This window comes from Diachasmimorpha longicaudata, chromosome 1, assembly GCF_034640455.1.
Source record: "Diachasmimorpha longicaudata isolate KC_UGA_2023 chromosome 1, iyDiaLong2, whole genome shotgun sequence".
NCBI classification, from domain to species: Eukaryota; Metazoa; Arthropoda; class Insecta; order Hymenoptera; family Braconidae; genus Diachasmimorpha; species Diachasmimorpha longicaudata.
The window spans coordinates 8,753,971-8,776,420 of NC_087225.1; the positions used below are offsets into that span (position 1 = coordinate 8,753,971).

A 22,450-nucleotide genomic window follows, 5' to 3' on the forward strand; every position below is an offset into this window, starting at 1 on the left:
ATAAATGATTGTGTTTGATATTAACTTGTTACAAGACTTGATTTACGAATTAAACAATGGAATAGTGACTGAATGTGCTGTAAAAATCTCTCAAATTTTCTTTTCATTAGTTGATCTTGAATGATGAGAATTTTACATCGTTTATTGGTTATAACTATCTATGTTATATCGAGTAAACTACTACTGTGTGGTCACTGAATATATACAAACACCGAATTATTATTGACGTTTATACGAGGATAAGGAAAATCCCCGGGGTTAAATTTCTTAATGTTGCCATTATGTGGGAGTACTCGAGTCAATATTGATGGATACCTAGCAGTCTCTACATTATTATCTTATTATCTTCTGAACAGCGATCGAAAATTCAACTCCCTTTGCATAATTACAAACACCAATGTATCTATCTGAGAGTGATATCTAAATAAATAGTCCCGCAAATGAACATCAACACTGAAACAACATTGATAAAATATTTGTTGCAATACTGCTGTGGATATTTTTATATTTAAAGTAGTGAATTCACCGAACACCAGTAAAACCATTTAAAAACACTCACAAACATCTTTTTAAACTTTTAGTTTGGATGTAATTGACTACTATTCAAAGATGAAAATGAATAAATATATTTCAAAGAAAAAATAACATCGAGACATGGTCAGTTGTAAGTCGTAGTTGCAATAAATAAATTAATAATTAAACACCACACCAATAGGGCTCAAACACTAAAATGTTCTACACTGGGACCATTATCAATGTATTTTAATCGTATGTCTTTATTGATTTCATATTTTTTGGCGACGATGAGATTCCGGCGATTGTTACTGTTATTTCCCTCTGCCCAGTCATTTATTTATTTTTTAAGAATATCCAAGTACTTGTTTTTGATTCCTTATATTTTAATCTGATTTGAAGGTATCAGTTTTGTTCTCAACACTGTCTAGAGACTTGAAATCCCAAGTTTTCAAATAGATAAAGACAAACTTCATAATTGATATCGCGGACATGTCGAGTAATTTGAACTAACGCGTTTCTGATGTCGGATAACAATTCCTTCAAATAATTGTTCCGCTTCAATTAACGAGGCATAATGAGAGTTACGTCGGACATTTAAGGAAAACAAAAATTTTTGGAAGAAAGTTTCAACATAAACAAAGTACTTGGATATCGATAAGCAATTTTATAACAAAAAAATGATTCTCTACGATGTATTCTACCACGAATTGAACGTAAATCTTTGTAAATCATCATCTGTTACTTTATCTTTAATCATCATTATTAAATGAATACCTGAGATAAACAGATGAGATCAACCCCAAAATCTATGAATATCTGTTTCTTCGGGACAATCACAATAGGCGTGAAATCGCGATTTTACATGATTTTGCAAGCCAGTGGTCGGTGACAATGTGTTTTCAACGCTTACAAATCCGTGATATTGCTCTTAATTGATATTGCCCTCTGATTGTAGAAGATATCATACTTAATTGTACAGAAAGTCAATTAGAACTCTAATATTCTCCGATCACGATGAAGCTATATCCTTACTGCCCATATACTCACAAAAACTGAAGAAAAACGTGAAATCGTCAGATCAGTAGTCATTCTATAACGGGAATTTAGACGGAAATACTCCGAGTTCAGGCAGGAAAAATGGGGCAAGTATGGACGAATAAAGTAATATCCAATTGCATTGATATCGGAACACTTTTTGGCAAGGAACTACCCTGCCAGACTTTACCCATTCAATTTTACGACTCTTGATATCGGCTATTTCTTTATTCCGAGCTCTGACGTCTTCCTTTTAAAATAAAAATATGAAAACGGAAGGGCGGCATAAATTTTTTTGAAAGACTTCAGTTTATTTAACATCATCTGGAGAGCAGCGTCATCACGCCATTTGCCACAGTATTCCACAAACAATTTCTAATTGAAAACATGAGCCTGATGAGTGTCGAACTGACCCGAGCTTTGTCATATGATTATTTTTATCGTTTAATTGGATTCGCCCTTGTACGGGTTTAATTCGAAACAAAGTAAATAAATCCATATAATTTGATACCAAAGAAAATGAATGCAAAAAAAAAATGTCAATGACAAATTCTGCTGCAAATTATAAAAAATTAATTTTTTAATTTGATTTGAGTCCACAATTTTAAACTGATAATGGGATCAGTAGTGCGTTTTTTTAATTGAGAATTGATGATATACAAAGTCTCACTATCATGTCGGCACGATTTACTTAATTAGGATAACGTTTGATGACTGTAATGAATGAAGTTATGTATGTAATGTCTTTCAGTTGAGACGACTGTCAACGAGAATATCATCACAATCAGAGGTCAATTGACTGGAAACTATCAGCAGAGCGAGAGAAGCACCACCACAAGGCCTACGATTGGTAATGTAACGCAGGACTATCTCAGACTCGATTAATAAAAAAAAGGGTAAAGAAATATAAATATCCCGACGTCGATGGTGATTGTAATATACGTGACACAGTTTTTGATTTTTTTTCTACTCTCGGGGGATACGTACTTGCTCTTCCGACCATCTGAACGGTCTTCACGCCCTTCCGGAATGTTGCCACTGCCCGAGGGGAGAAGAGAATCATAGCTGTTAGTCTTCACATCTAAACATCTTTGTTCATCTTTTTTTCTTTTCATGGAATACATAAAGGTGGGTCTGTCATAGAGGTAAGGGATCGATTTGGATTAATTTCCATTATCAATTTTCAACCTGATATATCTTTCATATTCATACGATTATTTTTCGTGGATGACTTTTTTTAAGGGACACTCATCTATGAAGATGGAGCCGATGGAAACAGGCACATTGGTACCACCGATACACTGCAGGCATTGATCGATGGATCCTCCAATCGATATTAACAATGAGGTATGTTGGAGGATGTCATTCTTATGGAAAATGAACAATCTGATCGTCACTGGGTCGATTATTGTTTCTGTTATGTGCGATTGAGTGAGCCCTAACAATGTTGTTGTGTTCTAACTCAATGAATACAAATTATATGGAATAAAATAGGACTCAATCAGTATATGTACATAGAATTGGTGGAATCGAGGACAAACTGAAACGAATTAGGACACAGAGAAAACCATTTGCTCAGTATTTTTTAAGTTTACTCAATTAAATTTTCAATAGTCTTCCAAAGACACTTTTAATCCATTTAATCTCTGTGATACTCAGAAATTTTTTCGATCTTCCTGAGCATTCATTGGATGCAAAAGATTTTCTCGGTGCATACAAGTACGTGGTAAACCCTGGGCATCTGAAGTTATTTAATCGCAGTGTAGGTTGTAATGATTATTAGGTAAAGGGCTGAATTGGGAGACATGAGGGAATCAAACGATCCCAAAGTTCTAATGGCTTGAATTCCAATAGACTAACGACAAAAATTATGTATGTTAAAAGATTGCATTGTTGTGGCAATGCAAACATCTAATCGTCACTGTATCGGTCTTGTTTAGGTTTCGTGTGTTTTTGTGCTCCCTAGAAATGTTGTTGTGTTCTTACACAATAAATATAAATTATATTGAATAAAATATCACTTAATTGATATACGTACACATAATTGTTGAAATCAAGGACAAACTGAAATGAAGTAATAATGCAACTACAAAGAGAAAAGTATTTGCTCAGTATATTAAATGTTCATTAAAAACTTTCCATCACATCTCAAATGAATATTCAATCAATTGAATTGTGAATCTCAGAAGTTGTTTTTATCATTTTCAACGTCACTTTGTAGCAAAAAATTTTCTCTGTGTGAGGAAATACGAGGTAAACCCTGGGCATTTCACGTTATTCAGTCTCAGCATATTATGTGATGATTGTTAAATAAGGAAGGATTGTTAACTAATTCATGACAGATAAAAAATCAAACCTTTTTGAATCGCATGTTTCAATCCGCAATTGAATAACGATGATAATTACGTAATAACGAAGGAGATAAAGAAAAGTTGAGCTTATTAGATCCCTCCACCAATCGCCACTCGTCTGGAAAATCTGAAGAACCAAAACTCCAAGTGAATTATAATTCACTAGGAGTTAACCTTCAACCCCAACCCTTGCTCGATCTATTCATATCCTGGGATAGTCATAAAGAGCCAAATTTAACGGAAAATAATGGGAGAAAGTAAACTCTGGAGTTCAGGCATGAGTAACATTAGGTAAATCATTTCACCCTGAAATTCTTCAACTTCAGAATTTGAGAAATTTCTGTGAAACAACTGAGAAATGATTTTGTAACGGCTGAACAAGATTATTCTAGCATTAATTAGTTTGCTTTACAATGCGCGTTTAAATTTACAGCGTAAGCCAACAATTACGTTTTTTAATAGCCAATAGCTGACTTTTATGACTGATTTTACGGGCCAAGCAATATTCATACGATACAGGTAGTCCCATGTTCTGTTACCATTTACCAAAGCTTGTGACCATTCATATTTACACTGAGAAAAATCATAGTTGCATTTTTTAAGATAGAATTGAAGGATGAAGGAATTCTCAAAATTTTTCTCAATGTACTGCAGATAATTTACAGAGCATTAGTGATACATTACGTTTTAAGTGGACACATAGAGGGTGAGATCAAGCGAAATAAAGTGTTTTTATTTTTCTGGAGTGGAAAGAATGGAGATAAATACTTTTAATCCATAAAAAGTGTTTTTCTCAGTTTCCAATCGTATTTATTTCGATCGATTCGACCCATGAACGATAATACAACGTGCCCAGCAAAAAATGATGCATTTTTCAATGTGAAATTAATGCTAGCGCGTGTTATAATTTTCGAATTTAGAGATCATTTTGGAATTTAGAAATTTCAAATGAACACGAGCAATAAAAAGCTCTTAATACAAGAATGTAACACTTTCATGAATTCAGAAATACTCTAGCCTCTAACCGAAGTTTTTTGTTGTTCTAGAATATTGCCATTTTCCGACTCGAGACAATTCTTCTCGATTCAATTATTTTTTATCGGCGAGAAAAAATCTCATTAAAAAAAATGTAAATTCGAGATTCAATGATCCAAATTAGTAGAGAAAATTTAATGTTCGTTAATATTCTTATGCTGCAAGTTCAACCAGTATATGTTCTAATTTTGTTAAGGCTTGCATTATGCGAAAGCATTAACGATGAGTTTTGCTTAAAACAAAAAAATCATCATTTCGGGATAGAGAACAGTGGGGATTGAAAATAAAACAAGAAACGAAAACATTTTTGGATAAACAGGAGATAATGAGTGGATGGAATTGAGGCGTACCGTCAAGGTAACTTCGATAGGCAGAATTTCCCTTCACCATTCCAGTCTGCATCATCATCATTCCAACATCTGGAAAAATTTCTCCGTCATTTATCCTTCTACATTGGATGAAAATAATGATTAATTTTCGACCAACTCCACCTGCATCAATTGGAATTGTGAGAAATTTTGTCTTTTCAATGAAAAAATCAATGTTTTGGACTGCCCAGGGTTTAAAATATGCTGCGATACCTTTGAATAAATATCAGAAATTATTTGTCTAGGTTAAATAGTGTGTAAATGTCAATTTACTGTGTAATGGTTTTTTTCGCATTCTCAAGGGGAATATTTGATGATCAATGAAATTATGAAATATTCGGTGAGAGTGCTCGTACATTTCAAACGACAGGACGAAATCTTATACTTTAATTATTGAATCGGTCAATGATATTTAAATATTTGCACCGTAATATGTCTCCCAGAATTTTCTCAATGATTTGGTTACTTTCTCATCAATGACAGTTTATTTAGTGAATTTAAGATGATCTATAATGACGAGGGGACTGAAGCATCTTGCAGATAGGCAAATGTTTTCATTAAAAATTGGGGCGAGGGGGCGGCGGGGTGTGGACCCAACCCGAGCTAGAGAGGGCATGCAATGCAAGGCGGACGGTTAAAAAGGAGGGCACATATCTATGGTGCAGGCTATTTAATCATTTTTTTTTCATCCTCTCAAAACAGGTGGTCAGGTGGTCATGCACCAGCTGACTTAAACTATTCAAAAATAGGGGTAACATTTCACTTGCTTAAACTCAACAGAATACTTCAATTTTTCATTGATAATAATTTACTTCTCTTGCTTCTCATTGTGGAGAGATATCCGGTGAAATATCAGTCGGAAAAAATTGAAGTATTTTGAGCTCTCAATGACGAATGACGTCTTGGGATAGAATAAAAATAAAAATGCGTCTTTTGAAAAATCGCAGTACTAATATCACGTGAAAGAGTGCTCTTTCATCCCAAAGAAAAATGTTTTATAGAGGCAAATTTGATATTTCAACAGAAAGAAATTTGATGAAATAAGACAAACGATGAAGTGAGGATGTAAAAATGAGGTATAGCAAAGGAAGAACAAAGAAGACATAGAAGAATATAATACGTGGAATTAGTTTAAGGCCAGATATAATGACAATCCAAGGGGTTTTTGATAATAAACTTCAGTGAATGTAGACATAACGATAGTAGAAAAAAAAATTAAATAAATAAAGTATATTTTATAATATACTCAGACGAAAGTTTTTAGTAGTAAAAAAGTTTTGAGAGATTAAGCGAGCGAGTTAGAGACGTTACCTAAGTCCCGGCCCCAGGAGCGCTGCTGCTGCCCCACTAGATCATATATCATAATAGTTTATCGTCACTGACATGTGAATTTCTCATTTTTTTTCTTTTATTACGTCTTCTTTTTTTTCTAATTATCTCACAGACGGAATCAAGAAAATTGTATTCAGTGTCGTGTTTCCTTAGGCTGAACGAAAGTTTCTCCAGAAGAGAGGGAAGAAAAGTTTGAGGACTAATTTTTTGGAATTTTTTGTCGTGAAAACTCCTGGTGATCAATCGACCTACTTGGAATTATTGTTTTTATGGCCTATGGTCCCACCACAGGAGCTTTAAGTTTTCATTGCTTTTTATTGGAAGGTTTGTCCTTAGGAAAAGGAATTTTCGGTTTTGGAATGATTAATGACAGGTAGCTCCACTCATTTTTTTTCCTGTAAAAATGGAAACTTGATTTTTCCCAAAGGGATTCGTAGCAATTGTTCTTGAACGAGACCTCGGAGTGCGAGCTTTCGATTACTTTTTTCACGAACAGCAGAAAAAAATAGATAAATTATGAAGTTTTTTACTTGTTAGTAGAGAAATCGTAATTTTTTCGTTTAATTTTTGCGATTTTAAAAAATACTATTAAAAGTGACTTACAGTTTTTGCATTTGCACTTCTTGATGAGTGTCTCGTCCTTGATGTCTTCGTGGCAAGCTTTGCAGTAAAACCATGCACTGGAAAAATAAAAGAATTGTTTACGATTACAGCAAAGACAATTTTTCAGTTTTTCGCATTTTCTTCTTGTTTCAGTTACCGTTTGACCTCATCGGCCGATTGAGCAATGAAAAATCCCTGAGTATTAGCAGCGATCTTGGCACCACGTGGATTTATGGAGATCTTGCTGTCCGCACCCGCTTCGCCCTTTATCTCGATAGCCAGAAGTAATAGTTTCAATTTCGTGAAGCATAACCTGATGCATAAAAGCACGTATTATATGGGGAATTTTTGCAATTCCATTAAAAATTATATTCCTACTACTCATAATTTTTAAAGTTTCAAATCAGTTCTTCAAGTAATGTCGTAACTCTAAATATTACATGTGTCGAGAGGTCCCAGTGAAATTAATTATTATAACATTGAACAGCAAGCTCTTTCAATTAACAATCGATGAAAGGAATATAGAGTATTTACGAGATATTATAAACGAAATTAAATTATCATTTTTTCGTACTAGCGAATGAACGGGGAGATCAAAACGGAAAAATTACCCGCCAGGATTTAACTACTGTGATCTCCCCGTCAATAAAAAAAATGATAATAAAACATCGAAATACTCCCTATTCGCTCCATACCTTATACACATAAACATCAACAAAACATTCATAAATAACCCAAAATACGACAGATAAATTAAGGAAGGGAAGGCTGACAGAATTCACACTATGATATCAGCAAGTCCAGTGATAGCAACTCACAAAACCAAAATACCCAATAAAACATAATGCACATGGCTACAATAACACTAATCCTACTGGAATCTACTGCCTGTATGACGCCAGTGTACGTGCATAACACTGAATTCAAAGGACGTCAGGATGACGATTAACTAGTGGACTGGGGGTCTATGATAGTGTGAGAAATTTTCTGTACACACTTTCCAAAATTCCGTGAGTATTGGGTGTATATCGCATATCGCAAAGGCCTTCATTGCGAATTTTACATGGCGATTTCAGGTCGCTTGATAGACATCAGGATATGGGGACAATGGGGGAGGGGGATAAATATTGAGGATAAGATTGGACAGTCAAGCGAGCAGATGCACGCATTATACTGCTACACGATACTCAATTCATGCTACACATTGAGCATCGGACTAGTTGCAAAACCGATGGTTATGGTATAACGCTCTGCCATTTCCTTCTCTAAGTTTAAGCTGAACTTCAGGTATTCGTAAAAGAGACGAAAATTTCTGTTCATCCGTTGGGTTTTATTCTCAACGTGTCTACTCCTCTGCTATTGACTTATTAACTTAATTATTCTTTCAACGAAATATTGTCAGTCTTCTGGATCTTCTTGAGAGCTTTCATCATTCGTAATTTCTCTCTCTTTTAGCTACACTCCCACACACGCAAACAGGCTGCTATTTTGATTCATTCATTATTTTTTGTTTATTTGTGATTATCATCGACCGGCCTCGATCTTCCAGTCACCGATTTGATTATAATTCAATGTGAAAATTTGGTTTCAGTAGTTTTCATAGTGAAATGTTCCATAGAGTTCTTTAAACATGAAAAACGCGATGCAATTGATTATCGAAAATTAATTAATAGTTATTTTCATCAATTGATGTTTTTCAAATTTTACGTTAAAGTTAGTTTCTGTCAAAATTTTTGAAACTATTCTGTCAGTTATTCCTGAGAGTGTGATCCCAGAACCGGAGATAGATTCTACTGGTGGCACACTCTCAATACAGAGAGCCACCGTCAAATCGGTGACGCCAAGTTCGATGTCTTCGTCAGCGAAAAATCGTGAAATGAGTTCCGTCAGTTTTGATGAACCTTCAGTTTTTGATGAATATATCAGAATCGTTTCCAGATGGTATAACATTTATGGCGAACTTTTTTCGGGAGAAATGTAAAATCTAGAGAAAAAGTCCTCATGCAATTTATTCCATCTCTATCAAATCCAAAGATATTCAGATTGAAAAGAGTTTTTTTTTTCACGGAAATTGACGAATCTCATTTTGATATTCCGCCAATGAAATTTATTTCACTTTGCGGCTGCTTGCAGATGCTCGGTTGAGTTATTCTTCAACTAGAAAATAAACGAAATTGTGCGCTTTCTAAACTGCATAACGTGAGTGCTCTGAGACTAGATTTCTCTTCGCCAAAAAATCGTGATTGAAATGTTGGAGTTATCGACACTGAATGTCATTTGTTATTGGGATTTGTGATATTTCTGATTGGTGATTTTGTGACGTGGATTTCAGGTGTTGTTGCAGGGAGGGCGGTCAGTAGTTAAGTCGGATTATGGTCAGCCGGTGAGAAGTCTCCAATCGAAGACATGAATAAATAAATTTATCAAATGGGGACAGTTGATCACGTCCTCCTTGCATCTAGTTGTGTTATCAACAGTGTATCAATATCTCATGTTTTTGTGTTGGAATTTATAAATGTAAAGTGCACGGAACATGCATGCAGTTATGCAGAAAACTTTTCAACATTTCTATTATTCATTTTGTAGAATTATTATTCTGTGTTATAGGCTACATCAAGTGACATATGGACTGAGGAGTAAAACGGGAGCCAAAGAAACTCATCTATATGTTTATTCCATGAGAGTGAATAAAAAATCAATAGGAGAGCGGTGAAACGATACAGGGCTGCGCACATGAGGGCGTCTACACATACGTTTGGAAACAATACCGTAATTATTTGGGTTTTAAAAATTAAAGGACATCTCCTCTAAAAAATATTCTGGTAAGAAAATTTACTTATGATCTGCATTTTGTTGTTAAATTTGAATCGTAAAAAAATTAAAGAAATATCCAAAAATGGCCAAAGGTAATTATATTAGAATTATATTAACAATTTGTGCAGCCAATAATCGAGGTTAATATTTATAAGGTTGGAAAAAATAATAAAATATTCGTATCGGCGAAAGTCGATTGAAGAAGGTAGTTATAGCCTCTCGGATAATACGCCAAATTCCATCTGAATTACGTCAGACGGATGTTAAAGCCTTTGTTGTGCGCAACCCTATAAACAACATGGCTCAATCTCACATATGTCGGTTTGCAATTTCGCAATGGCATTATTCAACAGAAAATGAGATATAAAAATCATAGGAATAATAAAATGTAAGAAACCAGGTTAATGGTAAAAGAGACTGAAGTTATACATCACCCGCGCACGCGATATTTCTACTTGAACCGAGCAATTGAGAACGAGAAAGAATTCCCCAAAATATTCAAGCATTTTAGCCATTTTTTTTGCGTTAAGGGGAATAAAAAAATGACAAAAAGTTGGAACACGGGGCGTAGCCTCATTTCGATGGCGGAGGCATCTGAACGTTAGTTGGCTGTGTGCAATAATTAACCGCGTACCACGAGCTCCAATAAGCCTTTTGGCATAGTAGCTTGGTTTATCCTCTGGGGTTTCCACGTTTACCCGAATATACATACTACAACCGAAATTCCTGGCTAATTTGGAGCTGGGTAAATCTCACGCAAAATCTTGCTCGTTCACCTAAACCACTAATTTCGGGGTTTTTTAATTCCCCTCAATGGCGATCGAGTGCTGTTGTTCATGAATACGTTTGTACGATTATTAATTCAGTAGAAATACGGTGGGGGAAATGGCTATTGTCTCGGTAATGAATGAATTTACAGGACAATATTTGATGTAATTTTGGACAAATATTTCGACTGTTGGCGCTCAGCATCCAACGACAAAATTAATTCTGATCCACGATCGTAAATCGGGATTCGGGAATGTCGTGAATTGAGGTTTTCAAGGATTTTAATTAAGACCTTTCCACATTTCAATTTTGGATGTTGAGACTTCCAAGTAAGACTTGAAAATTATATGTTAGATCCCTCGAATTATCATACCGCACCATATTTCGAAAAAAAATTGGGAAAGTCATTAAACATTTATTTTTAGGGATATCAAATGTTTTTGTCTAATACAGAACTGCTTTAATGGAGTACGATTTTATTTTCTGACATTAATAATATCATAGAAAATGCAAATGGAGTGCTGAATATATTACACGACACGAATATCCATTAATAATGTATGATGTTAAAAGTAAATGGTTTGCAACTGAAAAAAACGAAGGAAAAGTCATTATTCAAACTTTTTAAGATTCTGTCGTGAGTCAAATGTACGTGATAAGAGACTGGGGGTTTCGTCAAGTCTTGTTATTGATCATCAGAACGGGGAAGAAATCAAAAATAGCTTCAAATTATACCACGTGATTAATGGACGACCCGTTATTCCAAATGAGCCACCGGGACCCGGCGACTATTCACATTCGTAATCACGGTGTCATTCACTGGTGTAATCAAATTGTAGTCAGAGTGAAATAAATGAGGTCATTGTAATCCCAAAATCACATAATTACATTCCTTATCAGGTTCTCTAATCACGAGGTGATGATTTGAAATAAATGTAGCAACTTGGGATCTTTTCAATTATGTCCATGACTCGCAGTAATTTTTGAAGTCAAGTCCTGTCAGTGTCAAAATCCAATTGAGTTGATGGAAAGGTCGTTTGAGATACGATATATTATTTCACTCGACTCGTATCACCGTTTTCCTACTTTAAAATCATTGACAGATGATGAAAAAAATACACAATTGGATGAGTGAATATTGATGGTCGGATGATCCACTGGGAGAACTGCGAATAGTACAAACTACTCAAAAGGTGCATAAACAGAGAAACGATTAAAAACTCCAAACCCATTACTCAGTGATTTTCTCGTGATAAATTGAGGAACACGTCTACGGGGTGGAATAATACGAACGTAACTCAGAAAAATACGATCAAATAGAGAGACAGGGGGTGCGAACACGTCTACTTGTGTGATCTTTACGATGAAAAAAAAAACAATGTTTCCAAGGTGGAATGAATTTCAAGAAACAAATTGTGAGTGAATTCTTAATAAAAGTAAACACATGTTGTAGAAGAGAAAGAGAGAGAGAGAGAGAGAGAAGTAGAAGGAGAGAAAAATAAGTTGAAAAAAAGGGTAAGTTTGCATGTGTGGCAGCCGTTGGCAGCGAGAACTTACTCGCTGGCTTGGGGAAATGTCATCCCTGTAAAGGACGGGGAGAGGGCTTCCGTGTACATCTCGCAGCCCGTTCCCTGCAGGTAATCATTCTGCCACGCCTGAGTGTCCGGCGACTGTAACACCAATCACCAAAGCTCCACGTCATCAACACCTTCTACGAGCGCGGCCCTCCATACTTGATTGTATTATCATTTTATATATTTGGTTTATGCCCATCACAAGGCATAACTATTATTTTTACTCTCAATCACCACGAGACGAGAATTTATTGATTTCTCCTCATCTCATGGCTTCGGACATGGTGAACGTACGCGCGCATTACTACTCAACTATTTATGTTATTATTTTTAAAACCTCAATCGAAGCATCGATTTCAACTGCTATTTGGTGGGAGCATTGGTAGTCTGAAACAGATGGGCTGTGGAAATTTTTCGGTGGCTGTTGAGTGTCATTCCTTGAGTAATTGTTGGAAAACTATTTTCTGGAATGAATGTAGGGCTATTTCATGCTGTAAAATCAGATAACGGAGGGATAAGGAGCAAGTAGTATTTGACGAGACTCGCAGACAGACCGAGATCATGTGATAGGAGAGCTGAGCTCAATCGAAACCGAGCGAACGTAGCCGATAGGGGGTGAGTAAAGATCAGGATGACGCGAAGGATTCGGGCCAGACACACGAATGAAAAATTAGACGAGTTCATGTCTTTGCAGTACATGTACAGGCAACTGTATTCTCTAAGGTCTTTAACTTTCTGGAAAATACTTGCGTGTATTGCTGCGAACATCGCACAAAAGTCCCCAGAAATTTCACCAGAAACCCGAGAAATTCCACGTCTAGCGCTACTAAAACATTTTGCAACCTAACGGAGAGTTATTTTTTCAGTCTTAATACAACAAATTTTTTCTCGATATGACTAAAAGAATTCTCTCTCCAATCGCAGAGATAATAACCAGAATTCAAAATAAATACAGAACATTATTAGAATGTTCCAAAGGATAGCCGTGATTTTTGTCATTGGAAAATGGCCACAGCCGGTGGAGACGTGAATGGGCAATTCAATTTCGCGTACCCGAGAGATCGATCTGTCCCGATACCCAACGGGAAATCGAAAATGGGGAAGCCGAGGACGGGTAGGGGTAGTAGTTGGAAAGGATGACATAGGCAAGAGGACGGGAGGGTTGGAAGGAGGAGTGAGAGTTTCATAGACGCTGGAGGGTCAGAGGGAATTCTGAGCTATGAACCGCATGACCCCTTGACCCAAACTCTCCCTGGGAAACCCCGGAAGCCATCGAATTATCGTTCAACCAGTGGTGAGGATATCACGGAATAGATTGTATTGTAAATTGCGCGAATATCGTGATATTTTTTGTACCGATCGTCCGAGAAAGGCATCACTATAATCGTCTAATCAAGGATTTAATCTATCAATGAATCAATATTTTGTGATTTTATGGTAATAACAATTCCATCAAATCGTTAATTTTCTAAATTTTGAATCTATTTATTGCCATCGGCAAAAGCATTTTTTTGAATCGTATTCGTGTGAAGTAAATAAGCTATTCATTTACTCCGAATAAATCCAAAACTATCGAATAAAACCACTCATTTCTTCAACTAGAATTAATTATTTCTCCGATCGTTGTGCAATACGATACTATCTAGAATCGCGAATTTGCGGAATAATACTAAAGCTTTATAATACCATCCCTGCCTCAACTTTCGACAATTTCTATCGCCTGATCACATCCTGCGAATGACATTCATCTGTACATGATGATTTAATTACAATAAACAATTATAAAAACACAAGACTCATGAATTCATCAACTGTGTCCTCAATTTTCAGTTGATTGTTCATTATTTTTTCTCATTATTTGCAACACATTGTGAAAATAATAGACGGAGTTGCTGAAGCAGTTGAAGGGTGGTTGACATCGATTAGGTGTAGCACAGATACGAAGTTGTACAATTAATATACATAATATATATATTGATTAATTTGATTCAGTTCTTTTGGCACGTTCAATTACAATAGAATGGTTCAGTAATAGCGGAGTGGAGCGTAGTGAGAGACATAGGCGAGGCGAAGCTTTTTCCTTTTTATTCCGATTCAAGAGACTCAGATTTTTATCAAGGGATAGAGTTGTAAAGGAATATCAATTTCGAAGTTATTTTTCAATTTGATTTTTAAAGTAAAATAATAATACGTTGAGAGCGAAATGGAGCGTATTAGAGTTATTAAATATTAATCGATAATTAAACTAAAGCAGTTGACTAGAGTTTAGTAGTAATGAAGCTAAAAAAATTAAAAATCACCCTCAGAGTGTTTATCAAAGCAAACCAGGCAAATTATCATTTTATTTCTATTTTTGTTCTTGGTTTTTGATTTTTTTTCCGCAATTTCCGTTAGCTCTAGATTATTTAGTAACTATGAGGTGATCTATGCGTTTGATTCCAAGTTAAAGAATTTTGACCAGCTTTAAATTAATTTTATTAACTGAGTATCATCTTCATAGTGAAATGATGGTAATTTTATCAGACGAATGAGTGGAAATTGACCGTTTCAGTGGAACGCATGGGTCCCCTCGATAGAGAAACTCTTGTAGCCTTTGCTTATTATCAGGAGAGGATGTTATTTCCGTATTTTGCGAAATTCAATCGAGAGTTTTGTCTCTTGAATCAGAGCTTTTAGTCGTTTCAGCTTTGAAGGATCGTTTGTTTGTCATTTTTTTTGTCGTTTTTTTTAGAAAAGGATCTTTGGATGATGGAACGACTTACTCGGTGGCTTTGGTAAAGGGCATTCCAATGAAGGTAGGGCTCAGTTTCTCGGTGTACATCTCCATTCCGGTGCCACGGAGGTAGTCATTCTGCCATGCCTGCATATCGGGCGACTGGTTCCAATCAACCAACCATCTCTTAATAACACGCGCGCCTACATATATGCATGTAGAGGTGTGTGTGTTGTCTCTATTTTTATTTCTTTTTTAGTGTCCACAGAGAGGCGATTTATTCAACATTCAACATTTGCAATCACCGGAATTTTATTCCTCCTTCAATTAAATTTTTTCTAGCCTAATAGAAGTGAAAGCTCAGAGCCAGTGACAATTTAACGAGTTTAATTGTTTTATTTAACTCCGCGTCGCATTCTCACTGTGGACTTTTTCTAAAAGAGAACATTTCATTTTTTGATAATAATAATTTATCTCCAGAGTCAATTAAATTATTTAAATCTTTTCTTGGATTGAGGAGAGACGTAAGTTCGACGCCACGACGTTCACACATGCACAGATGAGTTTAAGGCGATTTATATATTCCAGAGGACGATTTTACTGACCGTCTTGAAGGATCTCATGGCAAACAAGTTTGCCATCATCGTACTGAAGCCCGGCGCCAAGCAGGACTGAGCGATGAAGCCGAGTTTCAGTTCAGCGAGGCATATCACGTCGTCTCCTTGTTTCCAGTCCCACGATGGAATGTTTAATAAATAGGCCTGGGTAGAAGAGATGGGAGAGAATAATTATTACTCGGTGAGCAGTTATTGTTTTATTAGTCGGATGGAAGATGCCCTTAAAAAATATTAAAATTTTTATTCGGTTATAAAAAAAAGTTCTGAATCAGTTGTTAAATCAGTTGTGTCACATCTAAAAAAATATGATTTTTCTCTGTGTTGAATGTATGAATATGCAACAATTCACAGTCCAATCACTCACCTTGTTGTGATATTGCATCAACTGAATGATAACGCGTATGTCATCCGAATAATTTTTAATGGAGATGACACGCATAATATTTGCCGCATCCTCAGCGTCTGGATCCTGGCAGTACTTATTAGCAAGTACCAGACAGGCGTCTGCCTCATGAACCTATAAAATTCGACGCATTAATTTTCCCTGTGACTATCTCCACACATCATTACTTGAATTAGTCCTAAGAATTATTCCTTAACGTGTGAAAAAAATTGGTAATAAATGTCTTGGAGAGTTTGAGTGCGTAAAAAAAAATCTAAACTCGATGAATCGATACTCAAAACCATCTGTACAACAGTATATATATACACAGGTAAAATGACTTATTAACAATTCAAAGATTCTACAAAGATTTCCCTTTATTCCGGCATTATCGCTATATCCATGGAAAGTTCCTCAAATTCACGGAAATCCTTGGCACTGTTTACCCTCCAAACGAATGAAAAAACATTTGAATTAACGTGAAGAACATTGAAAGTTGTCGAATTCTTATTGAACACATGAAGGCTACTTATAAGAACTTGCGGCTGACGAGTAGTTGTTATAAAATTAATGACAAGATATGTATATCTGTTGTGAAATGTATAAAGTTATGTTTGTTATACTGTAAAGGGCGCACATACGCCGATCAACTACTAACACAATTGAAAACGTCATAACGTCATTGAAGCGCCAGTAAACAGCATGCGAAAACACTACTGGTTAGAGGTAAATTTATTGATAAATGGGTAAGTGGTCTCGTAGAAGTAGGATACGTGATGACACGCTAGGAAAATCCATCCAGAGAATTTTTCGATTCAATTCATAAATCAATAAATTTAAGTGAAGGAATGATTGAGCGCTCTGGCCCAGTGGTGGCGTGTCACCATGCTGTGCTTGAGATTCCGGGTTAGATCTCGACCCTGACTGATTTTATCAATGAAAAATATGTGAGGCTGATCCACTTCTAAAGCAAAAATTCTCTGAATGCTGATACTGGCGGAAAATAGGAATTTTGGGGAAAAATTCACACATTTCATCCGAAATTAAATGAAGGAACGGGAAAATAATGAGCCCATGTACCTCCTACATATGTGTACACCATGTAGACATGTATGTCGCTCGATTGGGTGCGTCTCTATGCTAATCACTACGTCACTAACTAACTAATATCCTATTACAACAGGCTTGATAAAAAAAATATATTCACTAGTAACTCATCGTAAAAATTAGAGATCCAAAGAATAAAAAATATGTGAGAGGCACGAGCACTTACCCACCTGGGTCGACAGCAGGCATTGGGTCTCTATCCGTAGGAGTAACATATATGTAAACCTTTTAAAAGGTGGCTTTTTTTCTTTAAGGTTTTCCAATTCAAAAGATTTCCTCTAATTTTTGGATTTTTATGTTCGTGTACACATTCAATGATAGGAAAGTATCAGGACTTTTGATCGACTAAAGCGCGATTTTTGTGAAGGATGAAGGGAAATCCTAGGCGAGTACATTTGACACTTTTATTCGTCATTTTGAATGTTCAGTTCACTAAAAAATGCTCAATCGACCTATTAATGTTCAATGATTATTGAGACAATTCAATACTTCAATCACTAATGTCTCCTCACCTATAGATCATTTCAATTAGACCTACCACCATTACAAAACAATCATCTGAATGATGAACGTAATCAAACGATGGTACACTTGTCATCTTAATTTATTTTAAAAATCTGGTAGACTCCAAAAACTGACAGGAATACACTAAGGAAATTTATGTACGTGAATGAGTGCAGCACGTCAACGACTAAACGACTCACGATATACAGAGGTTTATCTTTCATGAATCTGATGGGCTTCTGACATGGGTCTGAACATACAGGCAAACAACCATGCCCCGATAATATTATCGAACGAAAAAACCATCGTCGTCCCCTTCTCCCTATTGATTTTTCATTTTTTTATCCGACTCTCGATAATGCATCTACCCCACAACCTCTGGCATCAACCCCACATTATCTCGACATCATAACAATATGAGAATTAAACCCCCTCCTCGAATCAAATGACAAATGGTATCAAGAACTGTTACTCAGATATTCGACGAGACAGTCTCGCAAAATAGGTATTTTCGTCGTACGTGCATAATGCAACTCTCACCACCTCGGCATCTCCTTGGCAGTGCCACTTGCTAGTGACTTTTCACGGGGTTAATCATTACGTATGTGTGACGAATATTTTTTTTTTCACATTTTCCTGAAAATGTAAGGACAAACGCATTACGGTCCTCGACCCGAAAAGTATTTATGATTAAATTACCCGCTGTAAAAAGAACCCGTAAAGTGACGCTTTTCAGCAAAATGTGATAAAAAAATGTAAAACGATTGTCTTGAGTCTCTCCATCACTGATTCCCCCAAATCAAGAATATCTACATAACATACGGTGGAATATGTCAACAGTCAGACGTATGAACAATTTTGCAAACGGCGAAATATATTAGTCTGATGTGCGTGAACAAAGGACGAGGCACAAAAAAAGACAGCGTGAGACAAGTATTGTAAGTACCTTCACACATTCGAAAAATACTGATGTTGATGGAGGACAAAAGGATTACGAGGATATGTTGAAAAATTTTATTTGCAACCAAGACGATTATACTCGCGTAAAATTTAATTCACCCGTGTTATGTATCAGCAAAAGGATCAATTTAAATACGTTTAATTAACTCAATAACTAATTCAACAAAGTTGATAATATACTCAAGCCAAATAAAATTTTTCTCTTTGCTGTACATAGAGGTAATTAGGTCAAAGATAGACGTGAGGCGTGTGCGAATCATCCAATTAATTTAGCCAAATAGATATATATTATTTGAGTAATTAACGCATTTTATCATTGGGTTGTTACTTGAGCTGTTAATTTTTCATTCTGTTGATTTTTTTTTTTCTTTCTTTCTGTGTTGACTCACCTTGACCCGTTGAAGATCAATGGGATTCATGATGGTGCCCTGAAAGAACTCGACTGTGGTGAAGTGCCGCTTGAACAGTCCTTCCAACTCAAGATCTGGTGGTTTCCTGTTTGGTCCGATATATCACGATTTATGTAGTTTTGATGTTACAATTATATGGATTATTCATTCCGTTGATCATTGCCCTTAGCATGAGTTAAAATAGATATAAATACTAGTAAATCTGAACGAATAATGCTAAACAAATAAATTAATCTCCATTACAGCATCCTCGTGTTCATTGGCTGCCTTGATTCCGTGCTGTTAAAATTAATTTTTACATACACATAAATAGAACAGAGTTTAACGCCTAAATAAATTCTACATAAAAACGTCACCTCGTTCTGGAACAAAACCCATAGCTCAAATAACCAGCATAACTCATGCAGAGCCGCGCAGGCGCTTGCTTTTTTCTACGTGTTTTGTATTGAATAATCGAGTGTTGACGGTGTCTTTCAATTTGCCGCAGCTGCATTATCTCAGTGGGGCTATTGATGGAAACTAGTCATGTGTGTATTTAAAAAAAAAAAGAGTTCAACTTATTTTTTCTCACGAGCATCAAGAGAGTGGATAAGATAACGGGAGTTCATTAAAATCGAATGAAAGACTTCGTCCACTCCTCGCGATATAGGTATACTTGAGTGTTCCGAAGGATAATGAGCGCGAAAGTTGTTGAATGTCCCGAAAGAAGAGATATATTTGAAAAATTCTTTCTACCGTAACCCATACATATCCGAAACCTTCGCTGTCGAGTGTACGATGGAGAAAAAACGTAAAGAACTTTATTGGAAAGGTTAAAGAGGAAATGTGTTCCTTTCGAGTTCTTTTCAGGAGCAATTCCGTCACGGGAAGGGAATTTTCTGTTCAATAATGTTTCTCTATTGAATCAACAATTTCTGGGGCTTTGGATGAAGAAACATATTTTTAGTTTTACATTTCTCCTTTGCGAATTTATATTTTATGAGTAACGATGGAGGTCCTGTCTGTTCCGACAGGACCTTCGTTCAGGGTACCCAAGGTTTCGAGTTGAAATCCCGGCAGGGATAGAATTTTTCTTCCCGAGGCTTTGGGAAGAGACAGGTTGATGATAGATGAATCGATTGTACCGGTACAGGTGTTGTGTTGATTTAGCATTCTTTAGATAAATAAGGACAAAATGTACAATGAAGTTTATTGAGAAGTTGAAAGAGAAAATACGTGATTTGATTCCATATTTTTCAATAGACTTCTGGAGATTCGGGCGGAGAAAAGATGTTTTCAGTTTTAAAACTGATGTTTCTCCGCTGAAAAATATTTTGATTCTTAAATCGAGAGTATCGACGTCAATTGAAGATTTCTCGTCTTTAGTTTGAGTATTGACTATCCTGAATATCCACTGAAGCCATCCGGGCGGATGTTCGTTTCTGAGGCATTGATAGGCGAGATATTGATACTGAAGAAGACCATTGCATCATCATCAACACGAATATCTGTGTGTTCCTATACCTGTCCCTATGTCAAGTCCAAATCCGATCTTCCAATCAACTTAATCCATTATCCAAAATTTCCTTTCCACGATCACTTGTAATATCTTACGAGTTTTAATTAAATATGGACTTTGAAAACCCTATCTCTATGATAAACAGTGTATGCGACTGGAGGAGAATCGATCCATCAAGTTGTCCCTGGTGTTATCCCTAATATCTCCCATAACCAAAATATACAATTGAACTTCTCGTGGAATGTGAAATAATAGTCTACGTTATTATCTCGATATGCGATAAATTCAAAATCACGGAGATTTTTCATGTCTATGAGTGTGGAACATTGGTGTGTGGATGGGAGGATACCTTGACACGCTCTAGATCCACAGCATTCATCATAGTTCCCTGAAAAAACTCCACGGTGGTGTAATGCCTCTTCAGGAGACCCTCCAATTCAAGATCCGGTTCTTTTCTGCAAGCACAGGGGAGTCCTTATGCACAGGCCAATCAGACGACGATTGTCCAACTTTTTCTTTCAATAAATAAATATTAAAATTCGATGCCAAATGAACCTCCATCGTCTTATTGACCTGACAGAAATATCCGCACTTGGAAAGGATACTTACCAGGGGGCTAAATACATTGAGACATTTTATTTAAATATTTCTAAATTAACATTACTTTGATGCTGACAATTGTTTATTTCTCAGGAATTAAACAATTGACCATCAAATTCACACACAATGGCTTCATACTTACACTCACTTGTTTTTCGGTGAAGACATGAATTAATGTGATTAATGTGCTTTATTAAATGCATTTTCATACCTGTGCAAGAAGACCACTTCGACGTCGACATCCTCACGATCCTCGTGCAAAAAATCCTTGAGGAAGTGGGAAACTGACTCGTAGGTGATGTGACCGCAAACAACAATGTGTCTGCCAACACAAGTAATTTATTAGCGTAATCTTATATCAAATTTATTATTATTTAATGTTAATCTGATTTTTGTGAAGTATTACAAGCGAACTACGACGAGGTGCTACATGGATATCTACAGGCTAGCAATATCTATTGCTAATGGGTTTCATTATCAATAAATGGGGATTAAATTACTCCTGAATCTTGGTGATTCATTTACGGGATTTTTTCGGGAATCAAATATTAGTGGAAAGCGACAGATTGTGGTAATTTTTGAATGCGTTAGAGGATTGAGGTGAAATTTTGAATTTTATACCATCTTTAGTCTGCTGCCGAGAAATTATTGAAGCGACTTTCGAAGAATTGAAGAGAAATATTTATTTGAATTGAGTGAATAAAAATTACATTTTGTTATCAACTATTTTACCCTGACTAATTGAACGTTTTGATTTTTCAAGGCATCTGATTTAAAAGTTACCAGTGGATTTAAAAGCACAACTGTTTTTTAAGTGAATAATTTATTTCATAGGAAAGTTCTAGTTCTACGAAATTTCATCCAAAAATTTCAAAAGTATCAATTGTTTTCAAATAAATCCGTTATATGGATACCATTGTGCTGAGCCTTGATTGTTCTGATTAATCCGAATGTTATCCTCACTCATTCCAATCGCGAGCTGTCAATTTGCAGAAATTAACGAGTGTATGTAGATCGAATCGAGGGAAACAATTTAATTGTTAAAAAAATAATCCCCAACATTTTAATCTTCTTAAAAATGCTTGGGTACGTAATCATCAAATTGACTGTGCAACTTACCAGGGCATAGCAATAGGAATTGAAGGTAATGACATGTTAGCTGATTCTAAATGTATGAAGTTCGATACAAAAACTATGATACCTATATTACAATTCAATTAAATACTAAAAATTTGTATGTGAATTTGTGTTTTGGCTGTGGTA

At 35.8% G+C, this 22,450-nt stretch overlaps 1 protein-coding gene across 3 annotated transcripts in view; it reads right to left on the reverse strand.

The window, feature by feature from the left end:
• LOC135172758 (calcium-activated potassium channel slowpoke) overlaps nucleotides 1-22,450 on the reverse strand; it is a 77,531-nt gene that overhangs the window by 11,444 nt on the left and 43,637 nt on the right. For 2 of the 3 annotated variants that reach the window (XM_064139107.1, XM_064139097.1), the window contains exons 7-15: nucleotides 21,399-21,509; nucleotides 20,937-21,042; nucleotides 16,091-16,243; nucleotides 15,715-15,870; nucleotides 15,159-15,271; nucleotides 7,398-7,553; nucleotides 7,241-7,317; nucleotides 6,617-6,652; nucleotides 2,539-2,589 (exon numbers count right to left, since the gene is read on the reverse strand). In XM_064139107.1, the coding sequence (XP_063995177.1) occupies nucleotides 2,539-2,589; nucleotides 6,617-6,652; nucleotides 7,241-7,317; nucleotides 7,398-7,553; nucleotides 15,159-15,271; nucleotides 15,715-15,870; nucleotides 16,091-16,243; nucleotides 20,937-21,042; nucleotides 21,399-21,509 (959 nt within the window). Of the gene's footprint in view, nucleotides 1-2,538; nucleotides 2,590-6,616; nucleotides 6,653-7,240; nucleotides 7,318-7,397; nucleotides 7,554-12,379; nucleotides 12,493-15,158; nucleotides 15,272-15,714; nucleotides 15,871-16,090; nucleotides 16,244-19,068; nucleotides 19,175-20,936; nucleotides 21,043-21,398; nucleotides 21,510-22,450 lie in introns of all 3 variants that reach the window. The other variant, XM_064139116.1, reaches the window with a different exon arrangement.